Source organism: Lingula anatina, chromosome 7 (genome assembly GCF_051362555.1).
Source record: "Lingula anatina isolate TDL-2025a chromosome 7, LinAna3.0, whole genome shotgun sequence".
In the NCBI taxonomy this organism is placed as follows: domain Eukaryota; kingdom Metazoa; phylum Brachiopoda; class Lingulata; order Lingulida; family Lingulidae; genus Lingula; species Lingula anatina.
In genome coordinates this window covers 3570882-3597073 of record NC_141773.1, presented here as the reverse complement: position 1 = coordinate 3597073, position 26192 = coordinate 3570882, and the positions used below count along the sequence as shown (strand labels likewise).

The 26192-nt window shown below is 36.2% G+C and overlaps 2 protein-coding genes across 5 annotated transcripts; both read right to left on the bottom strand.

The window, feature by feature from the left end:
* LOC106179955 (uncharacterized) lies at nt 1–17822 on the bottom strand. Of its 3 annotated transcripts, none has more exons than XM_087016693.1 (14): nt 17626–17822; nt 13247–13572; nt 11370–11505; nt 10934–11068; nt 10079–10206; nt 9516–9579; nt 7045–7084; nt 5778–5868; nt 5421–5486; nt 4754–4867; nt 3057–3139; nt 2630–2783; nt 2098–2274; nt 1–1655 (listed from the first exon to the last, which is right to left on the bottom strand). In XM_087016693.1, exons 2-14 carry the CDS (start codon nt 13463–13465, stop codon nt 1578–1580), a joined length of 1485 nt encoding a protein of 494 aa, XP_086872819.1. In that variant the 5' UTR covers nt 13466–13572; nt 17626–17822; the 3' UTR covers nt 1–1577. The 3 variants fall into 3 exon arrangements, with proteins under 3 accessions (XP_086872819.1, XP_086872821.1, XP_086872820.1); XM_087016695.1 differs by having other exon boundaries at nt 13247–13567; XM_087016694.1 differs by lacking the exon at nt 17626–17822 and adding an exon at nt 17431–17528.
* An 808-nt stretch (nt 17823–18630) lies between these two features.
* On the bottom strand, nt 18631–25594 carry LOC106165837 (uncharacterized). Of its 2 annotated transcripts, none has more exons than XM_087016696.1 (8): nt 25419–25594; nt 22383–22630; nt 21307–21588; nt 21115–21168; nt 20595–20810; nt 19741–19977; nt 19442–19568; nt 18631–19139 (listed from the first exon to the last, which is right to left on the bottom strand). In XM_087016696.1, exons 2-8 carry the CDS (start codon nt 22548–22550, stop codon nt 19084–19086), a joined length of 1140 nt encoding a protein of 379 aa, XP_086872822.1. In that variant the 5' UTR covers nt 22551–22630; nt 25419–25594; the 3' UTR covers nt 18631–19083. The 2 variants fall into 2 exon arrangements, with proteins under 2 accessions (XP_086872822.1, XP_086872823.1); XM_087016697.1 differs by having other exon boundaries at nt 25403–25506.
* Between the last annotated feature and the right edge of the window lie 598 nt (nt 25595–26192).

Here is a 26192-nt window from a genome sequence, read left to right as displayed (position 1 = left end):
TTCTAAATCTTAACTGTTTATTGTGCAGTGTTTTCCTTCAAAAACTGAAACAGTGCTACAGTATATCCTATACCAGTATATCACATTTAACACAAACACACTATCCAATCTCAATATGAGATACACAATTACATATCTCATTACACATACATGTATTATCACATTCACATATAAATTAACCATTAAAAAAATTAAAATAAATTTATAGCCATTTTTGTAAGTGTCATTAAACTTTAAAATAATTAAAACATTTTAATGATCACTAATGAAGAGTCGGTCAACAGTTTTCAGCAACTTGTAAACTGAACATATATATTCAAGTTTTGAATAATAATAATAATAATAATAATAATAATAATGACTCTTAACTATATAAAAAGTTGGCAGGAAACAAGATTTATAGCTAATTTGCCACTAACTATTATTCATCAGAAACGGTTTGTAAGAAGAAGCAATTCATGGAAAATTAATATAAATATTTTTATTTATTAACTTATTTTCAATTTATCATAATAGTCTTATTTTGGTATGATTTCAGATCAAGCAAGTTCACTGATAAAATTAAAATAAATTGTAGTTAAATACTAGTTGAAATTGCCATTAAACTTAAAAATAATCGCAATTAATAAATACTTGTCATTATTAAATAATAACAATGATATATGCTGTTGTCATCAATATAATTATTACTACAAATCATCAAATATCATAGAATTGGCTCGACTTTGTAAATAGCTCATGAGGACTCAAAAAAAATATTAGTACAATAACATCATCTTTGATGCATTAATTAGGAGGCAGGAAATACTTTTCACAAAATAAATAAATAAATAAATAAATAAATAAATAAATAAAAATGTACTGCTTCACCTTAATATAGCCACAGCTGTCATTGTAATTCTTTTCAACTGTGGCACTGTAGTACAAATAAATAAATGTTTCTCTTCAACCTCTCTAGGATAAAATAGCTGAAAAACCACCTCCTCAGTTTAATTCAATGATGAAAATACAGTTTCTCATCAAAAAATTTCTTTGCAACATATTCTATACTTAGTCTTAAATAATTTGTTGATTTATTTCTTCGAAATACATAATTCTAGTACAGACTGCATCCATTCTTGATATTTGTAGTGTTAGACTAAGACATGAACACAGTGTATAAGTAAAAGAAAAATCACAATTTTAACAAATTCTAAAGCAATGTAACCCCTCACCGAAATGTCTGAAGATAGTTTCTTTTCCTTAGAATTTAAAGCAATTAATATGTGCCATCACGTTTCCAAATGAATCCATTTACAAAGAATATGATCCTGATAGGAGCAGCTTATATAAAGTCACACACAGTAGTTTACTAAACATACCGGTATTTGTTTATAAAATAGAGAGAGAGAAATTGTTGAGAAAATAGAGATAGAGAAATTGCTAAGAAAATAGAGAGAGAGAAATTTTTGGAAAAAAAAGAGGGAAATTTCTCCAACAGCCCTACTGTCTATCAGTCTATCAGTTTTTCTCTTAGACTGAGAAAACTTCCAAGGCAAAATAACATCTGGTTTCTGTTCTTTTTTTTTGTTCTTTTACTAAGCATCTCCATTTTCTTTACAATTATCTTGCAATGGAGCATCCTGGAGCTGCTTAAGAGCCCAGTCTTTCAGCGCCTTGAGAATAAAAAACACATCCGATCAAATTTTGAAATACAAGACATGTAATATAAAAACTGTTTTGAGTCAATTTGCAATGCTTTTCATATTCTTCAATTTGCTTTTGGAAAAGTAAAGTACCATATTTTTTTACATACATGGGAGCCACAGTTTTACAACAAAGGGTAAATATGTAAAAAGATTAGGGGAAGCTGGCAGTGAGTGGCATGCGATCCATGTGACCACCATGTCTGTGTAAACAGGTGCAAATAGCGAATTGCATTTGTGTGGCAACTCACTGAATAATTCAAACTGTATGCAACTCGTGCAACCCAATGAATTTGAATGCCAAATCTTAAAACATGATATTAAAATGATAACAAAGATTTCATATTCACTTCTTTTGAGAGGTTTTTTTGTAAAAACCAAATAGAGCAAAAGATAACACCAAACCCCTCACCTGTATCCCGTCGTACAGATCCACACAGAACTCTTTCACAAAATCCCTGGGGAGTGGCTTGTCCAGGCCGATTCTGTGACTCTCTTCCAGTGCCACTTTCCCATTAAAGAACACGAAGCAGAGCCGGGTGGTCAGCTCCTCTACTGGACGTAGGAAGGCAGGACCACCGGCTATCAGCTGGAATAAAGGTCATTTTCATTCTTTACAATCATGAACAATTAATTAGAGTTTGGTCAATATAAAAGCATCCTGGAAGGTATCTTACAGATTCTATACATATTTAAAAATGTCCACAAGTAATTTTTTGTCTCAATCTCCAGTAAAGTTACTTGTCTTTATTGATTCCAACATTAAAAATGACAACCTAAAACAGAAGTACTGTTGACATTTTCCTCCTGATAAAAATTAAATTTTGCACAAAACTGTCCAAGCCTCAAACAACGTACATGTGCCTTAATTTATATGATGTGTTTATTATTGATGTGTGTGAAGATCTGTAACTGCTTGGGATGGAGGGGATAGAAATGCTTACTGTGACAGCTGCCTCATCCAACAACGCAGCACACATCTGCGCCCCCGTCCTGATGCCTCTCCGGTTCAGGGCAGGTCGAAGAATTTCAAAGTCTGGAAACATGTAAAAGCTTCCTTCTGGTTTCACACATTTTACCCCTATAGAGGTCAGCTCACTGCAAGATGAAACTTATACTATATTGGATCATAATGAAAGACTTTTAAAATTCATCACTATATATAGAATTTGTGGTGCTTTTACTGCATATAATAAAACTATTGGGTCACCTGCTTTTCAATTTTGTTGCCACCTTTCAATAGGAATATTCTGATTTTAAGAATTTATGACTTACAAAAATACTTCTATCTGTAAAATTCCTAATTTTTCCAATTGAAAAGACTGAGTCATTACCAAAAATGATTCGGGACAAAAAGAAATCATTACATACGTGTATGTGTGCTCTGCCACTGCCTCATAGATGCGTCTGGTGTGAGAAATATAGTCATCACAGTGTTCTGTGTGATTGAACATCTAGAAATTAGAAAAAACTACCATTTTCACGTTTTCTGCCTGCTTTAAGGAAAGTGTTTAAAGATCAAAAACATTCATTATATAATTATAGCAATTGTCAGGAAATGGCACCATTAATAATATGCATTATGCATAGGTTTTTTAGGCCGCTGTTTATTAATACTTAATTTTTTTTAATTTCTAGGTAAATAAATTAGATAAGGCCACACTTTTTTATTTTTATGGATGACATCCTCTGGGGACCCCAAAATCGGTGCGAGCGGGCGAAAAAAAAAAAAAACAGTCCAAAAAAAAAAAACTGCTTAAGAAAAGTTATGTTTTCAGTACACAGCTGGAAACACTAATTTACCACAGAAACACGTATCAAACTAACAACATGTCTTTATCCATGCTCTCAAAATATTAAAGCATTGTGAATAGGGCCTACTTTGTAGAAAGGTAAAAAGTCATGAATAGGCCTATATATATGCTGCATATTACCAAATCTATTTAAGGTTATTTCATGCATTCTGTTGGTATAGCAATCAATAAAACAAATATCAAATAAACAGCGTGTCTTTATTTGTACTCTCAGAAAATTTAAGCATTGTGAACACTTCACAGAATTGTTAAAAAATGAAGCAAAGATAGGCCTATGCTTCCTACTACCAAATCTAAAAAAGGTAATTTCGGTCGATGCCATTTTGTCTACTTCGACTCACACGTAGCAGCCAACTATTGGGTGGCCTGTCCGACCTTCAGTCCACCAAATACCAAGACGCTCTTGTCGACCCTTTTTTTGCTACAAAAAAAACCCTGGTAAGCCTATGTGCTGCTTTGGACAGAATGTCACTGAAATTTTCCGGGCGATGATTGCTGGCCGCGGCCAGCCTTTCGTATAATTGTAAAAAGGTGATATCTCCATGTCCAATATCAATGGCAAACCAATCCAAAACGATGGCCCCCGTTCTCTTTATGACTTTAATTGTCATGTATTTTGAAAGTAATGCTAGAGATGAATTTGACGGCAAAGCGGCCATATTTCCACGTGGTGACAATACGCATGCGCAGAAAGCTCATTTTCCGCACTCGGAACTACTCGGATGTCTCCACAGTCGACAATGACAGCATGGAGCTTGCGGAATTAGCCGAAGATTGCCGATTGCATTTTCCGGCAAATTCAATAACGACGTTTGCAACAACCGACTTCCTTGGGGGGGGATTTTTTTTTTTTTTTTTTTTTTTTTGGAGAACGGACGAAAATCGGTGCGCGCGCAGGATGTCATCCATAAAATTAAAAAAGTGTGGCCTAATACATATATTATGATTCAGAAACAAAATTAACCTCATAACAGGTACAAAGAGCATATTTCACTTGCTGAAGAGGAAGAATAACTAAACAGAGGCAGTTGCTACTTTAGAATATCACATTTGTCCATTAAATATATTTCAAACAAATTTACATGCAAATTTTGCCCGATTCTGAGGGGATTAGTTGACTCATATTCCACAGGGAATCTACTCACAGTTATATTCCCAAGAAACATGACCTTATAATTTACCCATGATGATCTAATCTTACAATAGGTGTACCTGCAGCCATTAATTATGGAAGCTAAAGGTTACTATACTCACCTTAGCAGCAGCGTACTGTATGGGAGCAGGGGCACAGGAATAACTGTGAGTGGCAGCACTTTTAACAGCATCTCTTAAGGATTTTAACTCGGCAGGAAAAATGTGGTAACCAAGCTGAAGAATGAGACATCATAAATTTCATGCTAAATACAGTGTATGATTTAATTTATAAAATTCAAAATTAAATCTTTTGCTTAAGAGTCATCATTGAGAGGCTTCAAAATGATGACGAGTTAAGTTATTTATGGCAAAAAAATGACTAGTTGTCCATCTTATGAGTTTAATTGAGATGTAAATGTATATATAAATATTATTTTTCTTCTTTTAAGTGCATTAACCCATGGTCATAAACTGATGTTTTTTTATCACAATTATAAAATAGTTCTGGAACCTTATAACACACAACTGATAACATTCTAGCACTCAAATAAAATTTGGTCACCTGAGTAATTGCCCACAAAGCTTGATAGAAATTTCTTAATCAAATCAGAAAAATCTTTAAAAAAACAGTGAATCTGTTTTTCATCTGAATATGGGAAAGGAAAAACTCTCAAATATGGACACCAGTGTAAAAACATATGTTATATGTAACATGCATGCACACAAAATCACACACATACACATTATAGGTCTTAATTATTGTTATAATACATCATTGTGAACTTACTCTCCATCCTCCGGCACTGGCCCACTTAGATAACCCTGTGCTGATAATGGTGCCCTCGGGATAGAACTGAGAAAACAAAACAGCACGAATTGCAATTTTTTTAATCCCCTGATGTGCAAAAACACATGAAATATATATCACCACATAACACTTACGTAACTGCCTTGTACCTGGTGAAAATCTTTAATTTAACTCATGTACATGTAGTTTAACTATTTAGTTTAACCTATGTCTTCATGGAATGAGCTGCAGGATAATCACAACTGACTCCATGCACACTCAGACAAAGCGATTTTTAAAAGATATATATAGATATATAGATATATATATATACAAAGAAGCCATTTCCTTTTTTACCTTTCCAATGGATTCATGTTTCCCATCAAACTTCGTCCTGGCGTAGATCTCATCGGAGAGAACTATGATGTTGTGCTTACGGCAGACCTCACTAAAAGTAAACAAACAACAAAATAAACGTTCTTTTGGAGTGTAACGTGAACACATCTACACTGACTGTTATATTACCTTAAATTTAGACTAATAAACAATGATCAGTTCTTAGATTATTATTTGACTCATTTTAAATACTTGGATGGTAGTTTTGGCAATGAGGGTGGTATGGCAGATTTAATAATTAAGAAACATATGAAAATGAAATTGATATAGAAAAGATGGACTAAAAGTATTTGCTCTATTTATCACATACACATGTATACATCAGACAAACAGCAGTCCAGACTTGATTTAAGTTAGTTTAAGACTTGCTAAATTAGGCTTTAAAATCATAAAATAATATTATTCCAAATCAAATCCAATTTATCAAATTTGTTTTTATCTTAATTTTGAATGAAAACTATAAAAGAGTTCCATGCACATCTAAAGAAGATTACTCTTTTTAATAAATGTTGTATTTATTCTGAGATCAACAAAACAATAGTCACCATTAATTTTCAACTTTTTTAGAAGCAAATTAAAAGCAATTCTATGATAAAATATCTTTGAAACTCTTATCTGAATTTACATTTTAATTACCATTACTACCTTTTAACAATGACTGAAAAATGACCTGTCAACTTCGAATTGTGAATTTATTTATTTATTTACCATATTACTTTATTATTTCCCATAATTCCCTTTGTTCTTTTATTTCTTATTTGTTTTTGTTACTTTCTTTTTCTCTATACCTAAACATGATTTTGAATCCATAGGGGAAGTATGTGACGACTTTTTTAGAAAGAAAAAGCACTGTATGAAAGGACTTTCAGATGAAGTTACTCGATACATTTCAATTATTATTATCATCACCTTTTAAGATAAAAGAGGAAAAGAAAAAGTGTAATTGCATCAAATGATTCCTTTAAAGATATAAACACCACTTCTGTTCATTTATTTATTCATTTATTGTTTATTTACTTCTTTCTTTGTCATTATTTCACTAATTATTTTATTTATTATTTTTGCTTTGCTTCTACCTATTTAGTAAACAGATGATTTTGAATCTGTAATAGTAATAAATACTCTAATTAAAAATTCACCCTTTCTTTACCATATTAACACATTATATAGATTCTAATACCATAAAAACTAAAATACACCAAAAAACAAAATGCTCATAAAAAGTAACCTGATTCTATGAAGCTGGGCTTTTGTGTAGCACACGCCAGCTGGAAAGAAACCATAGCAATAGGAAGGGGACACGCTCTCGCAGGCACGTCATGCATGCCTCCGTGACACGTATCATGCAGAGTTGGCAGCCGGCAACGATCCGCTTGCAGGTGCTTGCAGATCGTCATGAATGCACCACATCTGGCATGTACGCGCAGTAGACAATCCAAAACTGGATCGTCCTTTCTCTTAAAGCCTCCACATTATATACATGTAACCTATTATGACTGTATAGTCTGCAGACTTACATTGTATTAAATAACAGTATATATCTACAATGTAGCACTATAGACAACAGAAAAGTTCACAGCAGACTTTTACATAAGCATGTTATTAGATCAATTACAAATGTGAGATATATGCAGTTGCATGTTTACTCTACACTTTCAAGGTGATTTTCAGAATAACCTCCCCTGTCCAAGTCACTTAAAATTTATTTCAGTTGATACTGGGTACATACGTAGCCTGGTGACTATGGTGCTCTCACTTTAGTAACTCTACTGACACCATTTTAATTTATTTATCTTTATGAAAAAAAAACTTTCTATACAGTCCTCCTTCAACAAAATATGTCAAAAAGAAAATTGATTATTGGTCCTTGATAGCAACCCCCTTAACTGCATCATCCACCCCCTTTAATTTCTCTGACCAAGAACTGTTTTTTTCTTGAACATGTTCCCCAATAAATAAGCTGCAGACTACAAAGCCATATGAACCAATATCTCATACACCTTTCCTGCTTCACGCTGAAAAACCAAGAGTAGATAACGAGGCATCGTCATACAGACACAAGTTATGACAACTGATTAAATTGACCAATCAAAGGACAGCTTACAGCCAAGGCAAGGCTCACACTGGCATGATAATTCAGCCAGCAACCAAAGCAATTTAAAAAGGAAACATTTTGATCAGATGCATTTTGCAAAAAAAAAAAAAAAAAGCACTTAATATATCTATTCATCTATTACATTTTAAGCCAAAATAATAATACAAACATTCCGCGGGCAAATGTTCCGAATTAAAATCATGCAAGTGGAAGCTCAAGCCTTGTACAATTATGTAATCCAGCAGATTTCATAAAAGTTCATCTAAATATGTATACATAGATTTCAGTAGTATGTTAGTATATAGTATGTAATTGTGTGTTTTAATTTGGGTTAAAAAATAAAGTTTGTCATAACAATCAGTGTTGCTAATCTTGTTCATGTAGGCAATATCAATGGCATAAGACCACGTTATACTGTTATACATGTATATGCTTCCAAATGCATTTTTTAAGTTGAACACTTACTCAATATAACTTCAGATTAGATAGGTCCAAAGTTAATTGCATTTTCTGAAGTGGATACCCAAACAATTCTTGAATTGGTGCTGTAGTCTTTTCATTGTCTTTTGTAAATAACGATGGTAAAAACTTCCAAAGCTCATTGTCATGAATTAAGGCAGGGTTAAAATGCTCAACCCTGATCATAAGGTTTAAAATGTTTCATCTTTTTAGAAACTATTTATTTTTTCAGACTTCTACACTCAATCAACATAGCAATGCTGAAACAAATTTTATTGATCTTAAAAGAGCAAAGGAAGGGAAGCCAGTTCAAATCTGTCAATACAATGACAGTGAAAAACATTACTTAACAAGAAATAAATAAGACTCACAGGTGTCCAACCAGAAATTTAGAACATTTCTAGCAGGTGTCCAAACAGAAATTTGGAACATTTCTAGAGGAGAGACAGGCAAGACCCCCCCTCCCCCCCCCCCCTCCCCAACCCATAATAGCAAGAACAACTGTGTTAAATTATGGGAATGGCATCTTTTTCTCAACTGGGGAACCTGTATGTGATATTATATGCCCCCCTGAAGCAGACATAGAAGCAAACTGGTTGTTATGACATTGTAAATTGTCTGTTACTATTGTGCTTGTACGTAAAGATGAGCTGTGCATGAGGTTTTAAGGTGCAACCGCATCCTACATGAGCTGTCAGTATTTATAACTTTCTCTAACACTATAAATCTTTCAAAAATTGTTACAAAACTCATTTTATTATTTAAAATCAGTCATAATGCAGTTCAACCTCATAGTTAAGAAAATTGTTTGGGTAAAAATATGATATGTTATCATTTATACCCAAAATATCGGCTGAAATATAGCTCCAAGAAATTCAATATTTTTGTCTTTAATGCTGCAGAAACAGTATACAGATATCAGTTTATAACTTTTACTGGTAGTGGACTTTTGACACACTGTCAGTTATAACTCTGTCAAAACGTTTCTTGCCTCTATTCCCATATTTGTATTAATTTACCAACAGCTGCATGTAGTAAACATTGATGCAGGGGCGCCTGTTTGTATATTATGAACCTGCATTTCTCTTAGTGCTAATGAATGTGTGAGAATGTGTAAACTAAACCCTCAGGGTGCCATAACTTACTTGGATTATCAGGGTTACACATGATCATCAGACGGTTCTGCTTGAGATTATTTTCATTCACCACCTGCATATATAAATAAATAGAAAAAATGTCGAACTTTAGAAAATAATAAAATTAATATAAATATAATAATTATGTTTTTACTTGAATTTCTCATCAGATCAACAAACTATGAAAATATAGCAGTCTAGATGACAAAAATATACAAGTTATATACACTGTTGCTTTGAAACAAACATTGTACTATATTATCAAAATATATACATTTAAACTCTGTACTCATTTAACTCTGAAACTGTGGGAAAAGAAAATGTGTTTGAGTTTTAAAATTAAAAGATTAAAATTAGGCAATGCCAGTAGAGTTTAACTAATACATGTACTAATGAAAGAAATATATGTTCCAGCAGATATGTCTGAATTTTAATGGTAAAATATAAAGGTGACATTCGAGTTGCACAGTGTCTACAGGCTGGCATGTACAGTAGTATAGTATTTACATGTAGTGCAGTATATACTCAATGAGCACATGGGCATTTCCCATAATTCATCTGTAATTCGTTACCTTTTCAATGGCCTCCGGGGTGACCCTCCATCCCCTCTGAGCACAGCTGTCTATCAGGAAGTGACGATGATGTGTTAACACAGACTGCGGCTGGTAGGTTGTCCATGCAGGAGACAGGATCAGAATGTCTGTGGACAGTAAAATACAGTAAAATATTTACCATTATACATGTAAGTGCATGCAATATCTGTATCTAATGAGTATCAACTCACTACATTTAATATATATTGCTGCTTAATGCACTGGTTGATGTAAGAGTTTTGCTTAAAGGATGGGGTAACAAGGATTAAGAGAATTTGCCTCGCCATGTTCAATGACTCATGATGTACATTGTACTTAGTAAAACAGTAGACGTTACCAATGTTACGTAAGACACAGGAATGGATAAATTGGCTGAATTCATCCTGTCTCACAAGTTATACACTGTGTATTTCTGAGGGAGGAGGATAAGGTTGTACCTGAGGAGCTAAGGGAGGGTGCCAGGTTCATACCTGTATTACATCTGTACTAGCATTTAAGTGGGCCTTTCAAATCTTAACTAGCAAATTCAATTATAAAGCTCAACTAACATATCCAATTATATCTCAACTAACACATTCAATTTTATCTCAACCAGCACAATTGACATGAATCAACCAACACAACCAATGGTAATTAAGTACTACGGTATCTTCTTTGTGGATTACTGATGAGTTCCCTATTATTTTGATTAATTAAAACACAAAGAAATTTCAAAGGAATTTCACTTTTTAAAGTCTAGCTGATTTTTCACAATAATATCTAAATCATGGGCACACAGTGGCTCAGAGAAAATCATCAGTTTTCTAGTGCAATTTACCTGCATATTCCTCTTACCTCCATTGAATATACTCATTAGCAGGAATATAAGTTCTTTGCTTCCTGGAGCTACCACAATATTATCTGGGTCAATGTCAAGGTCATCGTGTCTGCTGTGGAACCTGCTAATACCCTTCCTCAGCTCTGCTATACCTGAGAAGACAAAAATCAATGTTTTCAAAAATCCAATTAATTTACCCAGCTAGTGATTAATTGGTGCTTCAACTCATTTGGATAAGCACACATGTAAACCCAAAACCACACAGAAAAAAATTCATATCAATTTTCTACTGGTGATTCTCACAATTTTGATATATCATACATATTTTACATCTTTTTTAGAATTCACCTAACAAATAAGCAGTAATTAAAGATATTTTTTCAGTAAATGACAACGAAAAAAGTATTTCAATCAGTGATATCATTTTCCCATATTCTGAAAAATCAAAGTAACCTTGAGTGGCGAGATAAGCCGTCTCCTCTGCATGCTCCCGGAGTCCCTCAGCAGCACAGGGTAGAAGGGGAAACGGGGCCTGACCAAAACCAAAGTGGTACACCTTCTTACCTTCCTTCAACAGCTGCCTGATGTGCTGGATGGAGAAAAAAAGAAACAAGGTTAATGTACATCAGCAAGCTGCATTTGGCTATATATGGATTTCAATTTATCAATTAATTTTCATTACTTAAAATTACACTGTGCATTTCTTATCATCCAAAGGCTATAATCAGGTTGAATTAAACTTAAATGATCAGGAAATGTTAATTTAAACATCAACATGAGGAAAAAAATTTGTGTGTACATATTATATACCAATCAGATCATGAAAAGTTTGGAGAAAATGTCTGCATCTGTTATCAGTAAGCGCAGGCCTAGCATAGGATGTGTGCAGTGGGAGCAACAGTACATTCAAACTACATATATACACAGGTGGACTGCAAACAAATCTATGGCAATGGCAATTAAACTAATAACATGTCATTTATCTCAAGCAGGGCAAGGAGCTATAGTTATAGGTAGTTTTTGCATGAATTACTGTGAACAAGAATGTTGAACTTGTACATTTTAAATGTAATTCGAATTGTACTATTAGTCTAGTGTAAGTTTGTTGCGGACTAATTGTGGGAACATTTCATTCATATCATTACAGTAATTAAAAAAAATATGATGATTAAATTAAATTTTTCTTCAAATATTGTTGGATTTTGTCATCAGAAAAATAGACCATATCATTTTAGAAAACAATTACACATGCTTTATGTAGATATCTGTACGGCCCAAGACATGAATTTTAACTCAAGTCATAACTCAATCCACTAAATTTTGTCTAGTGTGAATGTTCCCAATAAGTTAAAGCAGGATCAATAATGTTATCTATCCATAAGTAGGTCACTAGTAAATGCACTAGTGTACTGATCTCTATATGACTCTCAAAATACATGTCCTATAAAACCCCTATGTAATATATGGGAAAAAGGAAACAAACTTGATAGAAAAAAAACTTAACAGAAACCATAACATACAATGTTGCATGCATAAGTAACCTTTACTTACATGTATTAGCATAAAATAGTAGACATAGATATATATGTATTAGGGTCACTGATATATATATATATATATATATATATACACAACTGAACAAAGTGTATTCATAACAAAAAGAAAATGAATAAATGATACAGATGCTATATCTCAGAAGCAAGACTTTGTTTGAGACTGCTATCTGTACATGTCCTTAGGAGGCACCCATAAATTAAGAGACCAAAGATTTCACGGTTCACCAAATCTTCAAGGGCTGCCCTAGCTGTTCAGTACACAGATAATGTGAGCACCACGACATGTGGTTTACAAAAACAGGGTCTCATGCTCTAGCTTTGTTCATCTGATGGGTAATTTTCAAATTTTAGGGACTTTTTTAATCAAACACGAAGGAACTTAAATAGCTAGTGCTGTCATCTGTGGACCTACTTGAACTTGCCATCCATGAAACTGCATGCAGCATTGGAGTGCTTTTTTTTTTTTTTTGCTTAGTCATGGTTTATCTATGATTACGTATGTTTTCATGTATATACAGGTAGCTAGCTTACAATGCTGGCATATTTATATCATACATCATTCTGAGGTTTTGATTTGTTTTCAGGCTAATGCAAGAGATGCTACTTAATTCTAAGAACTAAATGTAGTATCAAAACACATTTCAATATAAATATGTCACATTTAACATATACATAAAGAACAGTAATAATAATGAAAAAAAAAAATTCGGAATACTGAAGCTCTCATAATTGTTATTAATACCCGAAAACAAAAACTCCTCTAATTCTAATTACCTCATTTTGTGCCAAATTAGCAGCTGCAGAATAATTCCCCAGATCAGGCCGCACAAGATTACAGAATTCTCGCTTTTCTATCTCCATCTTGGCACTTAAACTGTTATCTTCAAGGTCGCTGGTATCTTGATCCTGTGTGTTGTGCAAACCAATATAAAGGTCGCTGGGTAATTTGTCAACGCCCTTACCATCTACTCTGGCCAATGAAATTCCAGCCATTCTTAGACTCGATTAATTTTCCACAACTTGTCGAGAATGGTCTACTAGAACAGTTGGATGACTGACAAAGTGATAATCAATTATATGCACAAGTGCTGGAATCTAATCTGTAAAGACAAAATAAATCAATCATATTATACAGATAATGGCTAGAACAAACACTACAATTAAGCTGTTTGTTTTCAATTTATAAACAAATAAAGTTTCATTTTTCAACTGCTTCAGAAAAAAATTTAATGCCTATCACACCCTCATTTTCCTGATGAATTCTGGCAGTCAGCAAACAATTTTGTACCTACTGACAAATGAAACTTTATTTACTTACAAGTAATGGCTTCTTTTTGAAAATTAAAACAAATAAAATACAAGTTGCCAATTTTTCAAGGGTGTAAAAAATCGATTTGATTTTGTGTCCAAAAATTTGTTTAATTTGAGTGGATTATAGTCTTAACTAGACAGCATATATTACATGTATAAAGGGGGAAAATAAGCAAAATGCATAACTTCAGAAAATCACACTATTTCCCCTCTGTACCATATGACAGCATCAACAGCTGGTAAGTCAGCTTTTGAGCTTTTCTCTCACAGTGCAAACATATTAAGCATACAATAATGTCCTTAATGTTTCCCATACATCAGTTTTCAAGCAGTGTGCATCACTTCACAAGTGTGCACTAAATAGTGTGCATGAATCTTAATTACAAACACTGACCCAGCAACTCTCATTTCTTACAGTATTTTATTTCATTCCTCTAAATTCTATTCAAAACATAAATATACCTTACTTTCTTTTCTGCTTAACATAATTTACTAATCTATCAATTTTTCTAATCATTTATTTATTTATATGATTTGTCATTATCTAATATCTCATATATTCCTGAATCCCTGAAATGCATTAACATAATGACCTGTCAGATGTATTGTCATTGCCAAGTGCCATATACTCCTATATACATGTACAATAACTCAGCATCTCAAATACTATATTGATTTTTTGAGAGATTTCCATTTGCCTTTATTTCCCTGAGGATATATGTGATATAAACAGCAATATCTACTCAAACTACAATAATGGATGCATTGATTCAAGGTTACAGAAACACTAGGTGTGGTAGAAATATATACCTCTCTCTCTCTCTCTCTCTCTCTCTCAGTAACCCTCATGACCCTCACGATATGTACCTCACACAAAATTAAAGTATCACATTTTTCCCCAGTCGATTGAAATAAAATTGGAGCACATCTCTGAACTTGAACTCACCTCAAACCGTTTTGTAAACCGACTGCAATAGAAATTAGGGTAGTACTCGTCTATATATATACAAATACTGCCTTTCATGTAGTAAGTATTGAACAAGGTTTACGTATTGACCTGTACACTATTCCAAATGTCAGCAAGCCATATGTAAAATGCTGTAGTCTACCTGAACATAGATCTGATATATGCAGATACAGTTACTGTACACTTCCTGCACTGGTATACGCACATTAGGGATGTAATATTCGTATCTCTGAATAAAAAATTTTGTAGGTTAATTTTCTTTACTTTTATTATTTCTCCTTTTTTCAACCGAGATTTATAATCAATTTCTGCACTGATAAAAATCTGCTAAAAGACTAATGCATATCATTGACTGTAGCTGTGGAGTCAAATGAATATATTCTGATGCAAGTATTTCAATGTCATATTGAATTCTTAATATTTATATAATATATATGCTAATGACATTTGATAAGAGAGAATCAATTAAATGGGAACTACCTGTGTGCTCACTGCCAGAAACAATTTAATAAACATGTTAATATCACCAACATATGGGCCATGCAGCTGCTGTGACAATATTGACAGTGAGTTACCATGGATCACGCCAGTCAACAGGGTATTATGCCTAAAAACTGGTTCTGGAGGCAGAAAGTGCAGGTGACCTAGCCAACTTAGCTGACCTAGATGCCAGGTTATAAAACATTTTCTTTGCAGAGCTGTTTTGTGAAATTGCAAAATTGGGATGTTAAATACACGAGTAGCTAAATGTTTGAAGGCATAAATAATCTGTATATGACTCTCACTTGAACTTGCATATGTCTAATGGAAATTTTACCACTCTTAAAAAAGAGGTACAAACCTCAAACCACAAAAACCACAAGGAGGTATGCCTGGTCTAAACATAATTTAGAAAAAAGACAAGTATTGCAGGGGGGGGGGGGGACAAATGACGGACTGAATTGTGAAGCTGGTCATCGGTTGACTGTCCTGGGTTTGTGCCCAAGATGTAACTGACTAATTCCCCTTCAGAAAGTAAACTGGCAACCCTGCCCCCCTCCCAATCCCTGCACCCCCCCCCCCCCCCACACACACACACACATGCATAACTTCCTGTGCTTTGGATGTATGTTTTTTAAGAAGGTGGTCAGTTGCTGACCTTAATACCCCCCTTGACGGGGTCGTCTCGATAGTCCGAAGGTTCATTGGTTCGAAAAGTGGTAACATTTTCATCGATTTTTTAATCAAGGGTTCATTGGTCCGAAGGTTCTACAGTGAACATTCGGACCAATGAACCTTCGGACTATTGAACCTTTGGACTATTGCTACGCCCCCCCCCCCTTGACCACAACCCCTGGCTCCAATAGATGACTATATTATGTAGAATCTAAGGCAAACCTAGATCTGTGACCTTCATTGTGTAGGGGTCCACTTCCACCCTACCCAGGTTCTTCTAATATTTTACTTGTCACTGATGCATGGGAGAGGGAATATATAACTACAAACTCACATCTTCAAAGTTCCAAGTCTAAAAGTCCTTTATTAAGTCCAAGCATTCAGCCTTTATACACATTATCACCAGAGAATCTATCTGCCTGCCACAGTGGCAGCAACTCATTTAAATACTAATTGCAATGCAATAGATAACAATTGAGGGCTTCTACTTTTAAGTTATATCAGTTCTACTTATCAGGTATACCTATACAGAGGATGATAAATATTCATTCAAGACTGAAGTAAGGTGAATGATAATATGCTGACTGATTACAAGTATAAACATAATATGTAAATGAGTGATTTCATCACATGCATTTAGTGGACCTTAACAATTGATATTACCAGTAAGTACAAGAAAAAAAGAAATATGCAATACTGCCAGCATGCATGCTTCTATAACTAATACATTTACATTTAAACCAGCAGGAAAAGAATCTGCATGCTTGCCATATGCTTATACTGCTGCCATTAAAGCATTTCAAATGTGTGCTTTCAGCTGTGCCTTGATCCACTAACCCCACATTAAGACATTTTACAAGGTCACCTAAGCTATTAGTACTCAGGTACTCAGTACATACAGTATGTTCTACAAAACTCATATGTACTACACTTACTAGTGCGTTTATAAGTCTACAGTCTTATTAGGGCTGTGTTGTACTTGCAGCAGCATCTTTCAATGTGTTTGGGCGATATTTAGCATGTAGGCCAAACATAATATAATGTACTCTGATTGAGCTGGCAATTCACGTGACAGTACTAAAAATACATATACCAGGTAGATCTATTGATTATAATGTCTTATTAGCAGTTATATGAATCCATATATGAATCATGTATGTCTGAACACAATGGGAATGCCTGCACGTCTTACATAAGACCTAACAATACTCCGAGGTGGCAACACAGCAAGGATCAATGCAAGTGCTATTATATTATGAAAAAAAAGCAAATAATAATAAAAAACAAACAGTGGCTACTACCAACTGGATCTGGCGCACGTTCATATAAATGCATAAACGTAAATAAAACTAGCTTAACATTATCTTTTAATTTTCACAGCCTTAGGATAAATGCGCCTATCAAACAGCCACTACAATTAAAGTGTTGCCTTTTTACTGCATTTGAAAAGACTAATGAAACCAATATGCCGTTGATTCAAGTCTGCATGCTTTACCGTACGCGTACGTGAAGATTTGCTGCTTACCCAAAATTTTCAGCACGTGAAAATTCCAACAGTCTTTAGCTCATACACACATTTAACTCAGTTCTATACATGTACACTTAGTATCTTTTCTATAATTCATGTGCTCATATGGCCGATTTGTGAGTGGTTATGACACTGCAGCAGAACACAAAGCAAAGGAAGTAAAGAAAATCGATGATCCCGCGTTTAACTTACCCGAGCTGTTCTGATCTGAAGTGAGTAGTTTCACTGTTGCCAGCGAACAGACTGGTGCCAATATACGACGTCACGCACCACGCACACGTGCCAGCTCCCGTGTTGTGTTTTGGTATTATCTAAACTTTCAACAACATTGCAAGGACAATAATTATATATATATTGTACACGTGAGGATATTTCTGCAAGCACAAAGCATGTTTATTTGGGTATCGACCTGTCAGAACCGGTCAGCCACCAGTTTACTATAAGTTGTTTATTTTCAGTCCCAAATTGAAAACATACCGATATGTAAGGCTACATGTACAATGCAGGGGCTGATCCAGGATTATTTGAAGGGGGGTGTTGCGGATGCAAAGCCGACCCCCCCCCCCCCCATGCAGTTGGTTAAACCAACGATTGTTTTATCTATATAATTTACTCATTTTTCTCTCTATCGCATTTTTATCATAATCATTTGCGTGATTTTAATTTAGATGGATTTATCAATCACGTTGAATTTTAATTGACACTATAATCATTAATGTTACTTTAATTTTTATTCTTTCTTGCTTTATTTTTTCACATTATGGTCGCCTAGTGTGGCTTATATCCGTTTTCAGACGAAACAGCACGTATTCAGGAGGCAGCCGGCAAAGAAGGTGCCACAGTGCGTAAGATTCACAACCTGTCCCTCCCTCGTATCAACGACTGCGACACGAATGCGTCATTCACAACTAGCACAATTGGCGGGCCTAGTACAAAGGGTATCATTTCAATTTTAAAAAAAATTTATTGGTAAAACTAGGCAAATATTAATCAGTGGACGAGCTTCTTACCATTATATGTAGCACAATAGGATACGTAGGTCACATGGATGGAATTTTTGTCGTTTTGTTGATTATGCTATATTATTGGGAGGGAAAAAGCGTGCTTTCTACGCTAATTTCTTGCCCATAAACATCCCAATACTTGACTTGTACAATCATAAGTTGGATTTATAAGAAAGACATGAGCACGTGCATCTTCGCCAACAATATTTTTTAATGTGTTAATTTTTTCCTTTTTTAATATGTGCTATATAAAACTACTTAAGGTGCGTAAAAGATACAAGGGTCCTTGTATGAAATTCCTGAACATTTGTTATATAAACGCTTGATTCTGTAAAAATATAAAAATGCACATGTATATAAAAGTAAATTTAACAGTTAAACATTATTTTCCGATAAGTTTTGGGCGAGACAAATTTAAGAAGTCTACACATTGGTTGTCAGATAGGGACATTTGAAACCTCACTAACAAATCTTTCCTGAATCGTTCTGGTCCCATCGCAAGCAATACTCTATAGGGCGATTTGCAGAGAAATGCTACTTATTAATGTGATTATTTATTTTGTCGTCGACTGCGATATTTACATGTATACGTTCATTGAGAACCAAAGTCACGCTTTGTCAAGACATGAAATACAGAGATTATCGTCTAGTCAATTTCGTCAAATCCGCCTTCCAAATCATTTCTGTCAACCACTGTATTACCTAAAAGAAATAAACAGTTCTGTGAAGTACTGTGATTATTCTTCTTTTAAAAGTACAAAGGGGGTTGGTCATTTGAATAGAAAGGGTACATCAAGTATAACAAGTATACATCATTTTTACCTAAATTCACAGTAAAAAGGGTTAATACAGCAGTCAATAACTTTTTACACTCTCTTGAAACTGACATTAAACACCTTATAACTGCAATATTATGACGTCACCTTTTTACGGCTACATGACGTCACCGCTGACGTTGAATTTTAAAGTGACGTAAGCTTAAACACTGTACAGAAGTAACATACCTTCCAAGCAACGGTTCTGCTCCCGGTATTCTGGGTGTTGTGCCTCGTATTCTCGCCTGTAACGCGCCAAGGCCGCCTCTCGTCTGCTCTTCATCTGAGACATGGCAGTTTGTTGGAACATTGACAGCTGAAGTGGAAGCGAAATGACGTATTGAGATGGCAGCCTTCGAATATTTTTACCACATGATTACTATCTAATGGCGGTGTGCGTTAAAATCACTTATGAGAAATCTACATGATTATGTACGTTGTATCATGCAAGAGGCATTTAGTACATATACTAAGATACTAGTATTAACCTGTCTCTTCAGCAGTTCAATCTCCTCCTCCAAGTCTCGTATTCGTGCTTGTGCCCGTTCTCTGTCTTTCCTCTCGGCCTCGAAGTCCTCTGTGCATATCTGGATCTTGGTGCGGAGGAGCCCCGCCGTGGTGGGGGAGCTGGGCGGGCTCTGGCGTTCCACCTGCGTCTCCAGTTCCTTAATATGGCGATCCTTAACGTCGCAGAGCTCCTTAAAGTGCATGAGCTCGTCTTTTAACTGGCAAAGATAAAGGGCAGTCATAACTTGTAATTTCCCAAACCAATGAGGTATATTCTCTGACTGTACTATTTTATGTTTTGTTTGATTTTACAATTTTACTGTACATGCGAACCGTGAATTTTGGTTACCGTATTTCACTTGGTAGTGCCCGCGGCCTCTTATCACTGTTAAGGATTTTTGGGGAGATCTCTAAAGCAATTGCTTTATTTTTAAGAACATTTCAAAACATGCATAATAAACATACCAGTATAGGTAATTACTGCATCGACGTTTACTTAGCAACGCGATTACAGAAAGGGACTTAAATCTAGGCATGAACTTCTATTTACGTTTAAAGGATGCGTGTGTGTGGGGGGGGGGGCGCGTCTACTTATGCAATGGCTTTCTTTTCTTTTAAAATTCGGCAAAATGCAGTGTTAAATAAACAATTACAGGTTTGACATTTCGTAATAAAAACTACATTAAATTTTAAAACCCTGATATCGCTTTATCAAACGCTGAAAGATGGAATGCCGAGTTAACCAACGATGGTCGAAAACTGGGTGAGAAAGTGTGTTTATGTGTGTGTGTGTGTGTGTGCGTGTGCATATGCGCGCGCATGCTGTATAGCGTACCACTTCCTTTTCTCGATGAATCTCGTCAATTTTCGCCTTAACACTGGCAATCGTCCTCTCGGCGTCCTCTCGCATTTCCTCGTCGCAAGTTCCCGCGTGTTTCTCGTGGGACTCGGAGACCTCGAGCTTCAGGTGATCCAGCTGTTGCATGAGGGTGTTGACGTAGTGGTCCCTCTGAGTGTTGTACACCTGCCAGTGCATGTTACCGCCCATCACCTGGAGGGAAAATAAATAGGTAACTGACAGTGCACAGCTTGAAAAATAATCACAGTTATGAAAAAATGTTTGGAAGGACCTGTCACCTTCGCCATTGTTAACCGTGTGGGCCGTATGTGCTGTGCTGCCCGACCTCCACAGGCGACATCTTACGGAGCAAGCGTGCATAATCCGGAGTGCAACTTTAAATAGCCTTGTCATTATTATATACAACAATTTTGCAAATGCCGTACCCGACTGACCCATTACTTATACACGATAAATAAAAAAATCAATATGAAAGAAATAACATATGCTGATTTACCGTGTGAAGTTTTTTGTTCAGAACTTGTATCTCTTCCTCAGTTTGTTTCTTTTCCTGTCGATAAGAAAAATAATGCCATGAACATGAAAACATATTGAAATAATAATGTTACAGCATCAGTATTCGCATCGTGCTTACAGAAAATTCAAGGTTTCATTTTCAAAATAATAATAATAATAAATAGAAAAAGACCTTTTCAACAGCACTTGTGGTAGTCTTTTGCTTCAGTTTTTCCAGTTTTTCAAGTTTCTGAGCCATGTCTTTTGCAATCTGAGATGTTTTCAGCAGCTGCTCCTTTAGCGTTTTTCCTTCGATGAGCGTTGATTCTTTTTCCTTTACAGAATCATACATCAACGACTTCATGGATTTCAATTCCTCCCTCAACCTGAGGATTTCTTTTAATTTCTCATCATTCGACAAGTGAATAATCTCGTTTAGTTTGTCGATCTCCTCAACGCACTTCTGGTGTTTATGCTGCAAAAGAAATGTCCATTTATTATCAAGAAATATCTTTTCGATCATTGAAGGATCACTCCAAAGAAAAAAAACTAAAAACTTTTTTTTAATACCGCTTATTGCACATCAAATATTGATCCTGTAAAAAACCTTCGTCAATAGATTTCAAAATTAAGTCGTTGGTTCTTGAGTTATAAGCTAAGCTAGCTGTTAAGTTCGTGCTTGTGCTAGCCACAGCTAGCACGCACACTATATTACTGTGATTGTTGGCCAAAAACCTTTAATTAAAGAGGCATTAGGAATCAAATTTTTGCCACAAAACCCGACCAAATACTATCATACAGTTTCAACTAACATAACTAGAATAAGAAAAATCAAATGGTATATCGTTTCACATTTCCCGAAAAGTGTATATTTTGCTTTCTTTCTGTGCTATATATAACCCTTGGTCATATTCGGCAACTAATTTGAATATCTGTGCTATAGTGCCCGCAGCAATGCACTGTACATTACGCCAGTTTGACAGACTGACGAAAAGGAGGGACGGATAAATAAGGCAAATTTACGACCAAGAATATGGAGAAGGTGCAGCTTTTAAGCTTTTTATGGCTGATTTAGTGATTTATTCGATTTATCCCTTGGCAAGTCGACTTCATTTGAGTCGTGTGAGAAACTAGTTAGTGGTTTACATGCAATGCAATATAGGGAATCCGCCCTCGCTTCATATGTAAATTTAAAGACAGTTAAAAGGTTCATCTCCGTTTCCTGCTACAGTTGTGAACTCCTTAAAATAACTATCTCCAAAATCTCACCAGCATTTCAGACAATTTTAGTCCTCTGCAACTCTCAGAATGGCAGTACGCTGGATGACCGGTAGACGTCGCTGCACTCGCGCCTCTGTCATCGGCAGTCTCACGCTTGGCCACCTTATGTTCACGTGGTTGGGTCATAGATGGCGCCACAGCACGCTTTTTATCCATAGTGAGGGGACGTGGAATATGGACGAGATTCTCTGGTGTATTGTCTTGGTTGTTAGCTCTCTTGGAAAGTTCCTATACACCTGAAAAGATTATATTGCGAACACGTCAGACCAAACAACTGAACGAATAAAAATGAAAGACAATATAAAAAAAAATCTGTAACGAGTTTATAATATTAGCTGTTGTATGAAGCAAATGTGAGATAATACACTGTCACCCGAGCGATATATGCCATAACACCTCGAGCGTCAGCTACGCACTCGTGTATGCCACATAACCCTCGCTGACGACGGATCTATCTTATTTACACCCCATTTCCATAGATTAGATCGACCTACTTTAGATCGACCTAACTCCCTGGGGGTTCACGCTAAATAGCTGTCAGCCGGGCGGACACGAAAGTTAATTACACCCTTACAGCTTGTAGTAGGCGGGACGGACATTTAAGTCGGATTATCTGAAAGTAATCTAGTGAGACTCCCCGCGGGAATAGATCGATCTAAAATCTATGGGAATAGAGCCTTAGACCACGGTCCATTAGCGGGTTATGCGAGTTACACCACGTCTGAGTCTTTTGTTCATCACTTCCACCGTGGTCTAATGAACAGGCCTAACCAACTACCAGACTCAGCACCTAAGGATCCTGAATTAACCGGTATATCGGACCAGACTACCCGTTTTCAAGGTGTGTATCAGATCACATTTCGGAGTATCAGTCAGAACACCGACAGGATGAGTCCATGCTCGGCTGCCACCTTGATTGGATAGTAAACGATTGTCGTATTTAATCGCTATATGATTTTAAAACCGGGTGCATAAATTTGAAAGCCACTTAGATGAATCTTACACTGCCACATTAATCTAATACAATGCAAAAAAGCCCTATCAAAAGTGGTTAAAACATTCAAACCGAATGTCGTAAAGTCCCCATATACCCCACAGTGACAATGAAATAGAGCACTCTAAAAGTAAGAGTACAGTTTAAGGTTGTTCAGCCGAGCGTGGATGAGCCCGCAGTCGTCCTACAAAATTTGTTCTGGGATATGATACTCCGAAATGCGATCTGACACACACCTTGAAAACGGGTAGCGTGGTCCGATATACCGGTTAATTCAGGATCCTTAGGTGCCGAGTCTGGTAGTTGGGTAGGCCTGATGAATAAAAACGCACAATAAATTGTTTCTATAATAGCCGACACGTTGGCCTACATTACATGAGTACGCCATATAGGGTATTCATGCAGGTATAGGGCCTACGTAAAAAAGAGGCTGTCGGTACTGCTTGACGTCGGATTTTTATTTGGGAGATATGGGAGGGTATCTCAAAGTTAATGTATAAAACCCTCAAAAATTGGTGAAATCAAGGCAACGATCACAGCGAAAATCAGGAAAAATCCCAGAAGAGGAATGTGTTCGTTACTTGCGCGACGTAGGCCTACACATGCAAGTGTGTCTCCAACGCCGCGCGCGGAGGCGATTTGGAGCATATATTTGTTAAAGAGCATAAATTTTAGGCGAATTAAGCTACCAAGATAACTGAAACTTTGGGGAATGGCCGTGTTCTATACTTAAAATCTGTATACTATTTTTTTTTTTGGGGGGGGGGGGCTGATATCAGAGAGCACAACATGTAGGCTACATGTACACCACATATACTTTGTCTAAGGCTCTGTTCTCACAACTTTTAGATCGATCTATCACCGCGGGGAGTCTCACTAGATTACTGTCAGATAATCCGCCTTAAGTGTCCGTCCCCGCCTACTACAAGCAGAAAGGGATAATTAACTTTCATGTCCGCCCGGCTGACAGCTATTTAGCGTGAACCCCCAGGGAGTTAGGTCGATCCAATGTAGGTCGATCTAATCTATGAGAATGGGGTGTAAGAAAGTAATAATAATAATAATATAATAATAATAATAATAATAATTTATTTTTCTATGGCGCATTCCATTAAAAATCTCAATGCGCCTTACAACATTCACTTAAAAGAGCTAAATAACACAATACTAATATAAGAACACATTACAATTTTAAAGGACTAAGAACTAATTTAAAGAACCAATTATTCATATTCTAAAATGATAAGAACCTAAAGTGACAACATTTAAAATTAATCATAAAATTACAGTACACCTTATTAAAAACTAAAATTAACTATATGATAGCTACTGATAGGCTATTCTAAAAATATGAGTTTTCAAAAGCTTTTTAAAAGTATCTATGTCACCTGCTGCTCGTATTTCAGAGGGTAAAGTGTTCCAAACTTTGGGTGCATATATCATCAAGTAGCATAGGCTGTGCACAGATTAGGCCTACATGTAGACCTATTAAATATGCTGAATAAGCCCTAAAGTTTACGGGAGGTAAGCAAGCGTTGTACAGTTGTTTACAGTCCTTAACAGCCGTTGGCGACCGGAAGAAGGAATTCCCTTTATCCCCACCCACCGCTTTACCCGAATGACTTAATTGTAGTTGAAGAACATGGGGAGTTAGCCCCCCACCCCCACCCCAACCCGCCAGTGCCCACGCCCATATAGGCCTATGGTCTTACCTACAGCCCCAGCCCTATATTCTGGTATATACGCACGACATGCTTCTGTCAGAGAGTTAGGATATGGAGGGATCAAATAGTGTTGCTGTGACGGTGGACCTCGTTGTTTACAAAGGAGGAAATGTGAAAGCTTTAATAGGGCGGATAGATACGTACGTAGGCCTACGGTTCGATGACACCCCCCCCCCCCACCCACCCACCCACCCCAGCACCCCCACTACCCCAACCAGCCCCACCAACAACCCCAGTTCTATACGCTGTACCCAAAAGTGAATAACATCACCAATTTTCAGTTAATGTACCTAAAGAATACTGTACCTGGTTGGAGCTTCGCTTACTATGACCCTGACCCCGTCACCTTGACCGTAGAAAAGTACGTCGCATTAATTGGGGAATCCCCTTTTCCGCACAACAAATATTTGACTTGAATACAGAAGCATGTGCTTGGTAGCCGAAGAATGCCGTATCGGGTCTTTCCATCGACAGCATGCTGTGTGAAATGTATGCCTGTTGGTAGTGATGTCAACCTATGCCATTTTAATTGAAACTTAGATCATTATTAGTACCGCGCATCTTGAAATGTCGTACGTATGTGCCTGAGACAAACTTTTCTGTTGTTATGGAAAGGTAGCTATAGGTTTTCTGTGTTATCTTCATGTGACTTTTTTGGACTTTGTTATTGTAATCTTCTTATTATTACAATACACACCTGTTAACACAGGGACCAACCCGTAACCCTATCGTACTAGCAGGATCGATCTATCTCCGAGGGGTTTCCCGCTAAATTGCTATCAGTTTAAACGTGCACGAAAATGAACACCTCCCCCCCCCCTCCCCCAGCAGCTCCAGTGGGCGTGACAGACATTTTAGCCGCTTAAACTAAATACAATTTAGGAGTTAGATCGATCGTGTTAGTGCGGAACCCAGTCATAGACTATATACTGTTAGAACAGGAGATTCCCTCGCACGCCCTACGGCCCACACCCTGGCACACACACACACACACACGCGCGCGCTCGCGCTCGCGCGCGCGCGAAGAGGGGGTCAGGACACCCCCTGACACCCCCTAAATCTGCCACTCCACATACACAC